Raw genomic sequence first — 9,537 nt, 5'->3', positions numbered from 1 at the left:
CCGACATGTCACACATTGTAAGCATCTCAGTATATACTGTCACAAGCACTGCGCGTGTAGATCTATTGACTCCAGGAATCTTAATGCTGTGTTAATAAGGGGCCGCGGCGTTTATCTTTAACTTTAACACTTTCACACACTTGCCCGTTCACCTCGCAATAGATGCACAGGTAGGGTGGGTCTCAACAGCAGGTAAGCGAGGCAAGGCCAGTCCAGAGGGCCCCAGAACTTGTTCAGGCTGGATTTGCATGTCTCCTTGCTAATATATGTCCACACATCAGAAGAAATGCAAACATCACTGGCAGATAAACAGCATGTCGGGCACAGGCAAAAGACCGTACTTTGACTACATAGTCATTGGTTGTGGCGGCATAGGAAGCGGAGCTGTCTACTGGCTCTCGAAGAGATCAAGATCTGGTAATTATGACCTTTTCCTGATTTTATGTCCAACATATTGTTAAAAGGAACACTCGATTAATAAGTCATTTAATGAGTGTGCTCACTGATTTTCGGTGATCCGTTCATCAACACCCCAACGCTATGTTGCATCATACGCCCAATGGAATCGATTTCAGCGGATAATCGAGTCTCGTTATTCTCTGGCGTAGACATATAGAATCAAACTCTACTTGTTTTAGCCCAAATAGTACATATTTTAGCGTATATTCTGCAGTATTGTTTAATGACTAAAACCTGTATGTTTTTTATGTTATTTTGGCCTAATCACTGGTGTATATTGAATGTAATGTATCGGGGAAGCTATAAATGTGAACGGTATTTAAGTTATATATCGCCGTGATATTGCTGGAACATTGCTAAAAGCGGCGTAAAACCATATTCACTCACTTATATATCGGCGTGTTAGCTGAGAGGACCTCCCGGAGACACCCTTGATTAGGGAAACTGGTCTCCAAAAAACACTGTAGTAGTTTTCTGACTATGGGGACGCAAAACTACGTACCAAATTTCGGACTCTTCATCCGTGTCACGGGATGCTACAACACTAGACATTTAAAACAAACCAGCATCCATCTGTAAGACTTGATTATCGCCCCCGTTATAACAGAACTATAACAATAACCGTATTTTCATCAAAAAGGTCAACACATCAAAGCTGCGATAAATAAGCTGGCCTGATGTAATACAGCATGACAATTGTTCAAAACGACGCTGAACCAGATTCACTAACTATGTCTTTCTGAACAAACAATTACAGTAAACTACGGTTATAACGAACACGCTTATAACGAACTGACAGATACATAGAACTTACTTTTTTGGTCCCGACTATTTGGTGTAGTTATGCTGTATATATGCTTATAACGAACTACGGTTATAACGAGCTAAAATTAGAAGTCCCTTTGAGTTAGTTATATCCGTAGATAACTGTATACAAATATAGAGCATGGCTGGCAAACTTATCTGACAGTTACATACAAGGAAAGCTAAGCCATTCCGGGATCCGCTGGTTTTAAGGTTGCTCCGATCAGGATCCTTCGTCAGTTAACACCATACCCTTGTTGGAGTTTCACCCATGAGGTAAATGTCTACAACCCACGCGGTTACATACTAGTAACTATAATAGACTTCATTAGTGGAGTAGCCTACGCCTAAAGCGTTCGTTCGTCACGCCGAAGGCCCGGGTTCGATTCCCCACATGGGTACAGTGTCCGAAGCCCTTTCCTGGTGTCCCTCGTCGTGATATTGCTGGAATATTTCTAGCGTAAAACCATACTCACTCACTCTCTCTTCATTTAACCCAAATCACTAACTTTAATCAATTGGTGTTGTAGTTTTGGGGCTAGAGCAGTTCAAGCTTGGTCATGATAATGGAGGTTCGCAAGACCATTCACGGATCATGTAAGTAATACATTTCCTTGTACAAATGTTTTCATTCGGACTGTAGACAGGAGAAGTGAATGTGTGTGTGTGCGTGTGCGTGTGCGTGTGTGTGTGTGTGTGTGTGTGTGTGTGTGTGTGCGTGCGTGCGTGCGTGCGTGCGTGTGTGTGTGTGTGTGTGTGTGTGTGTGTGTGTGTGTGTGTGTGTGTGTGTGTGTGTGTGTGATGCCGATTTTATAGTGATTGCCCGCTGAGATACCATGCCGCAGTTTAATATGAATACCCAACTCAGACACAGTAAACTGACTCCGAGCCGACCAGTCTTTGTTTAAGCCCCTTAATGCCGGGCGCTAGATAGGGTAACAACAAGTATCTTTTGTTATGACGCGGCCAGGGATCGAATCCCGGACCTTCCGCACTCCAGGCAGACGCTCTACCACTAGACCACGGAGGCGGTCCATATTGTATACAGGATCCATATAGGATACATTATTTTAGTGAACTGTCAAAAACTGTCTACATCACATCATCAACAACATCATCCCAGAAACAGCATAATTATAGACTTCGCCATATGAATAGCTGCTAAAAATAGTTTTCATCTGTTTCAGCCGATTGACATACCATGAGGACAAATATACCAGGTTGACTCCGCACACATACCCAGCGTAAGATCTTTCTGCTATTACACTATTTATTATGCGCCCACACTATGTCATGAATTAGTGTTTCCTATATGCCTCAGGCGACTGTACACGCAAAGCCTAACGTACTGATTACAGGACTGGCCCCCAGAACATGCTTGTTGTAAGAGGCGATTAAAATGAATGGGTACTCACATTCGTTTGTTTGTATCCCGACAGCTTGGGTCGGAGTGCTTAATTTAAATCAGTGGTTTGTCTGGTCCAGATTCAATTACCTACAGGCCGCCGTCATATAGCTTGAATTTTATTACATTCCCCTCAGTTTTCTCTTATGCAATAATGTGGTCGACGAAAGTAATACTCAGGCGGCGACTAAACACAGATTAAGATGGTCAACTGAAGTAATAAATATTGATAATTATACCAAACTTAATACCTATATTTGTACTACTGTTGATAATGATGTCAATTACCTGATTGTCTAGTCCAGACTCAATAGTTTACAGACCGCCGTCTTATAGCAGGGATGTTACCGATTGCGGCGTTAAACAACAAACGAACGAACTAATGTTGATACCAATGATATGACCACACAATGCCATTCAGAAAACCATCGAGCTTTCAACAGGCTGAGTGGCTTCGATCGCACACTGTGTGTGCTGGCGATTCGGTGCCTCGCTCTGGCAGTGTGGGTTCGAATCCCGGATGGGACTCAAACCCCACCCCATCTGTATTTTACCCCATCTGTATTTTATCCCAAATATAACAATTGATACAGATACAATTGTTGATACTAATGTTGATACTAATGTTGATACAAATGTTGATACTAATGTTGATACAAATGTTGATACTAATGTTGATACAAATGTTGATACTAATGTTGATACAAATGTTGATACTAATGTTGATACAAATGTTGATACAAATGTTGATACAAATGTTGATACTAATGTTGATACAAATGTTGATACTAATGTTGATACAAATGTTGATACTAATGTTGATACAAATGTTGATACTAATGTTGATACAAATGTTGATACAAATGTTGATACTAATGTTGATACAAATGTTGATACTAATGTTGATACAAGTGATGATACAAATGTTGATACTAATGTTGATACTAATGTTGACAGATGGGAGACAATAGAGAGGGAGTCCGGTCTCCAGGTGGTGTTCAAGACACCGAGTCTCCAGCTGGCCAGACGAGGCGAGGCCGACCACATCATGGACATGTATGCCCAATCCATGGACAGAACCAACATCAAGTAAGATTTAGCCCATCTGTCGAAATATCCGCTCCTCCTTGTTGAAATGTATATCAGTACTTAATGTTATCGATCCGTGAAGATCCGGGATAGAATAGGTCTTCAGCGACCCATGCTTTCCGTAAAAAGGGACTATGCTTGTTGATAGTGGCGACTAACGGGATCGGCTGGTCAGGCTCGCTGACTTGGTTGATGTATGTCATTGAACCCAATTGCGTGGTTCGATGCTCATAATGACAATCACTGGATTGTCTGGTTTAGACTCGATTATTCAGACCGCCATCATATAGCTGGAATATTGCTTAGTGCGGCGTTAAGCAAAAGCAAACAAACAACATAATGTCATCAGAAAGTACCATTAAGCTGCGTGTTCCCCTTCAGCTACTTCTCATCACCCGCAGGCAGACTCAGCATCTTTTGTTCCTCATCTCCCTGCTTCAATTCAGGATTTCTAATATATTTTTTTAAGGATTGTATCAAACGTACACGACTTTTTTTATTAGAAACATTCATATTCATGAAGGTGATGGAAATGGGGTTTAACGTCCAGGATTATTGAACTTATATAGCGACGTGACTGCACGTTTGTGTGTGTATGTGTGTGTGGCTGCTTGTACTTCTCCGGACTGATGCCGATTCAAAGTGCTAGCACACAGAGATACCATGCCGCAGTTTAACATGAATACCCCACTCAGACACAGTATACTGACTCCGAGCCGACCAGTCCTTGTTTTAGACAGGGTACAGGGTAACAACAAATACCATCTTTTAACGTCTTTTGGTATGACTCGGCCGGGAATCGAACCCCGGACCTTCCGCTCTCCGGGCGGACGCTCTACCACTAGACCACGGAGGCGGTCTTCATATGCATGAATGATGCAAACAATAGTATGTTCTTCGTGGACCTAACCATGTTACAAACAAGGTACATAAGCATTTTAGATGTATTGAACCTTCCACACCCTTAAAACATTACATTAAAATTCACTGTCGGAAGAAGTGAAACATTCATTCGTTAAAAAAACAAGAACATTAAGTACACTTTCATTTATTATACTATCAGGAGCGTGTAATGTTTTTTTATAACACGATGAAATGTTTCCGTCAAGTATTCAGATAGATTTATCGCACCTCCACAGATACGAGAAGCTGAACAACAGGCAGGTGATGCAGCGGTATCCGCAGTTCCGTGTTGGTCCTGACATCGTGGGGCTCCTGCAAGAGAACGCTGGCATCGTGGACGCTGCTCTGGCCAATGCGGTCCACATCCAATTGGCCCGCGGGAATGGCGCTACTATCATAGAAAATTGTCCGGCTACGAGGATAGGTCGAGCCAGCAACGGCAACGTTGTGGTAAGTGTTGCTCACTCACTCACTCACTCACTCACTCACTCACTCACTCACTCACTCATTAACTCACTCACTCACTCACTTGTATACATGCAATGGAAAAACAGAGACGCAATCAAAACAGTACAAACACGTTATGACCAAAGTTACCTACCCGTGAAGATTCCGGGGTAGAATAGGTCTTCAGCAACCCATGCTTGCCGTAAAAAGTGACTATGCTTGTCGTAAAAGGCGACTAACGGGATCGGGTGGTCAGGCTCGCTGACTTGGTTGATGCATTTCATCGATTCCAATTGCGTGGATCGATGCTCATGATATTAATCACTGGGTTGTCTGGTCCAGACTGGATTATTTACAGACCGCCTTCATATAGCTGGAATATTGCTGCGTGCGCGTAAAACAACGAACCAACCAAAGTTACCAGTGTTGTGTTTATGTTGTGAATGAGTATTGTTTTACACCGCTCTTACCTTTTCACCAGGACTTTCGGCGTGACGTGCGAACGCTTCAACCAAACTCTCCCCCGCCCCGCGATAGTCTAAAGGGCTGGGAAGTAAATATTGATATGCTGACATGGCATCTGTGTTTTTATATCGGACCATGAACAAAGACAACGAATCGATAGGTCGGCCAATCGTTTCACCCCTAACTCTCTCTATGCTTGATCATTGCAGGTTTACACAACGAAAGGATCCTTCGAGTGTAAGAGGATTATTATCACTGCCGGAGGCTGGCTCAACTCAGTGTTGGGAACCATCGGCGTCCATATCCCCGTCACAGTCACCCAGGAGCAGGTGTCCTACCTCGGCACGCCCCACATGAAAGACTTCACCATAGATAAGTAAGTCCAGCGACCTACTTGTGTCATGCACGGCTGTCAGGTGTTATAGGACGTAGCACATATATAGACAGGAGCATTCATTTTCTTTTCTGTTTAACGCCGCACTCAGCCATATTCCTGGTATATGACGTCAGTCTGTAAATAATTGAGTCTGGATCACATAATCCAGTGATTGACATCATGAGCATCGATCTACGCAATTGAGATACGATGACATAAACAAAATTTTAATGAGCGAGTCTGACCACCCGATCCCGTCGCCACTTACCATCTATTCATGTGTTAATCCTCAAACCCAGCAACTATCATCAGTGACCCACTGATCCTCGGAATTCGCGGTGGAGGAGACAAATGAATCTGACATTATCTGATAATGATCCTTGGTTTGTCAGCCTAGAGCTCGTATGTTTCAAGAAGTGGTAGGGGCGGTGGGGTAGCCTTGTGGTGAAAGCGTTCGCTCGTCACGCTGAAGCCCCGGGTTCGATGCCCACATGGGTACAATGAGTGAAGTCCATTTCTGGTGTCCACCGCTGTGATATTGCTGGAATAGTGCTAAAAGCGGCGTAAAACCATACTCGTTCACTCACAAAGTGGCAAATGTGAACGACAGGAGTCAAGACGCTGTTAAGAAAGTGTGGTGCGAGATTCAAGTCTCTCCCATCAATGAAGTGAAACCTGTCACCAGACTGATGATCTCTTTCAATCATTGCAGGTTCCCTGTGTGGTATTTCCATCTCCCTACCTACGACATCTACTCCCTCCCCATCCACGGCAACACGGGGACGAAGATCGGGATCGACGCAGGAGGCCCTGCCGTTACTGCCAACACCAGGACCTTTGACCCCGACCCTGCCAGAGAGAAAGTCTGCACTGACCTTGTAAAAGACATCTGTCCAAAGGTAGTCCCAACTCTGAAAAGTCTTTTCACGTTTTGTTTTAAACATTCCCTTTGTTGTTACTGACGTAATTCCTAACCCTGCGAAATATTAAACAGGTTGCTATGTCTCACCCAACCAAAGAATAGCTATATTATAAGATTGTAAACCTTGAAATTAATGCGAGCGTGAATATAATGGGAAAGATGCGAGTGGTCTTTGCTCGAATTTATTAAACATCGCATTTATGTCTCACAATTACCATCAACAATAAGACGGCCTCATTTAACGTTTTGGATAGCAGAAATACCAACTTGGACTTAAAAACAACCAACCACGTATATTCCATTCGCATCCATACTGAGTCGCATTTTGGCTCAAGTCCAGTAAAACCAGTACAGTAAACTACGGTTATAACGAACACGCTTATAACGAACTGACTGATATAACGAACTTATTTTTTAGTCCCGGCCATTTGTTGTATATATGCTGTATAAATGTTTTTAACGAACTACGGTTATAACGAACTAAAATAAGTGGTCCCTTTGAGTTCGTTATAAACGTAGTTTACTGTAGTCTCGTGAAACATGTCACAAGAATGTCCCATTTAAGAGATTAGTGCGCTGTAAGCCATAGATGAAGTGTCTCAGCTGTTGTTGATGTTTGTATGTGTACATAAGCCTTATACAGGAGATCAAAGTAATTTGGGTTCAGCGACACGCGAACCTAACACGATTATATTCCACGGTGTTCCCTTTTCAATAATACTGATTTTCAATCATATTGCCAAAACGTTGAAAGATATACTGTAAAACAGGAAATTAATGCGAACAGAATGTTAAAGCGAAAAATGCGGAAGGTCGCATTAATTTTATGCGCATTAATTTTTCAAATAACAAAGTCACCTACACAAAGTGAAGTATTTTTGTCCACACTACTGTAACTGTTCTTTCCACTTTCAGTTTGACGGCCCTCTGCTCTACACCAAAACATGTCTCTACACCATGCCCCCCGACCGCAGCTTCGTCATTGACACATGCGCGTACAAGGGGTTCGATGACGTCATTGTTTGCTGTGGGGCTGGACATGCTTTCAAGTAAGCAAAATCAAGGCGGGGGACAACATGGGCATACATTATACACATGAAAATCCGGGGTAGAATAGGTTTTCAGCAACCCACGCTTGCCGTAAAAGGCGAATACATTTGTCGTAAGAGGCGACTAACGGGATCGGGCGGTCAAGCCAGCTGAGTTGGTTCATGCATGTCATCGTATCCCAATTGCGTGGTTCGATGCCCATGATGTCAGTCACTGAATAGTCTGGTCCAGACTCGATTATTTACAGACCGCCTTCATATAGCTGGAATATTGCTGAGTGCGGCGTTAAACAACAAACAAACTAACCTCTCAGGCAGCACCGATATTATTACCAAGTTGGTTCCATTTCCAAACATTGCCCCCTGGTTTCGCTAATTTCGTGGCAACTTTAAATACAAAGTGTATAACCGTATTGCATGTTTTGCAGATTTTCCAGCCTGCTGGGCAAAATACTCAGTGAGCTGGCATTAGACGGCAAGACACAGTACCCTATTGCGGACTTTAACATCACCAGAGATGCAATCCAAAACCCGGATACAAAGAACGTGTTCTATCTGGGATCAGATGTTGAGGCCAAACTTTAAGTCTTCAAGTCTTCACGTCTTCAAGTCTTCAGCCATCCTGTCTACCCATGGAGTATATGTGCTTAAGTGACAATTGAAGTTTATCAAAATCATTGTGTTATGGTTTGCTGCCCGGAATATCAAATCTATACTAATCTAGTAAATATGTACGATGTAACCTTGACATTTTCTTGCATGGATAAATATACGTAAAACATGTACATTGTGTATAGTGTGTTGACATCATTGATGTTTAAGCCCTTTGTCTTACCATGTAATATATTAAGGGTTATAAATATGAACGATCTTAAAAACCTATTCGTCTATGCTTTCATTTGTGTCCATCCTTTATATCGGCCGAAACAACCAGAATAATCGCCTTTCAGGTGTGTTGATATCTGCCTAATTCAGGGTAATAAAGAGAGAACAAAAAACACAATTGGCACCATGAAATAAGAAGAAATAATACATCGAAATTTATAGCGTCTAAGCAAAGGAACAATACGCAACAGAGAAAAGGCCATCTTCCCAAGACAAGAGAGTTAACTGACTTTAAAAGTCCAGTTTCCACCCTTGCCGAACTAGGTCGGTATTATGGAGTTACTATTTGGCTGGACTAACGAGTCTATGCATAGTCTGAAGTATTCACGTGTGGAACTAGTGCACCTGATGTACGAGACACCACGCTGGACTCCAGCCGACCCCACCCCAGCACAAGTCCTGGAAACACAATACATGATTCCCCAAATATACCAGGTATGGTTTAACTTTTCCATTGACCTTATTAGACTTTTTTTAACGATGACTCGATTGATGTAGAGACCACTACGTTGGCTGAAGGTGTAACGATGAATCGATTGATGTAAAGACCACTACGTTGGCTTAGGGTGTAACGATGAATCGATTGATGTAAAGACCACTACGTTGGCTGAGGGTGTAACGATGAATCGATTGATGTAAAAACCACTACGTTGCCTGAGGGTGTAACGATGAATCGATTGATGTAAAAACCACTACTTTGGCTGAGGGTGTAACGATGAATCGATTGATGTAG

At 42.6% G+C, this 9,537-nt stretch overlaps 1 protein-coding gene across 1 annotated transcript; it reads left to right on the top strand.

Annotated features, from left to right (window-relative positions):
* On the top strand, positions 1 to 8,790 carry LOC139475117 (monomeric sarcosine oxidase-like). The gene is made up of 9 exons (XM_071258368.1): positions 1 to 417; positions 1,794 to 1,860; positions 2,451 to 2,507; positions 3,626 to 3,757; positions 4,897 to 5,110; positions 5,782 to 5,948; positions 6,661 to 6,847; positions 7,786 to 7,919; positions 8,348 to 8,790. Exons 1-9 carry the CDS (start codon positions 267 to 269, stop codon positions 8,502 to 8,504), a joined length of 1,266 nt encoding a protein of 421 aa, XP_071114469.1. The 5' UTR covers positions 1 to 266; the 3' UTR covers positions 8,505 to 8,790.
* Positions 8,791 to 9,537: the final 747 nt, after the last annotated feature.

Source organism: Haliotis cracherodii, unplaced genomic scaffold (assembly GCF_022045235.1).
Source record: "Haliotis cracherodii isolate W230 unplaced genomic scaffold, xgHalCrac1.p SCAF_3, whole genome shotgun sequence".
Classification (NCBI taxonomy): Eukaryota; Metazoa; Mollusca; class Gastropoda; order Lepetellida; family Haliotidae; genus Haliotis; species Haliotis cracherodii.
The sequence above is the reverse complement of the archived record's forward strand: the minus strand, read 5'-3'. Positions and strand labels throughout refer to the sequence as shown.

Bases quoted from the DNA above. Each gene is read 5' to 3' on its own strand.
- LOC139475117 (XM_071258368.1), top strand. From the start codon at position 267: ATGTCCACACATCAGAAGAAATGCAAACATCACTGGCAGATAAACAGC. The intron at 6,848-7,785 runs GTAGTCCCAACT...TTCCACTTTCAG, and splicing joins TAAAAGACATCTGTCCAAAG to TTTGACGGCCCTCTGCTCTA. The intron at 7,920-8,347 runs GTAAGCAAAATC...CATGTTTTGCAG, and splicing joins GGGGCTGGACATGCTTTCAA to ATTTTCCAGCCTGCTGGGCA.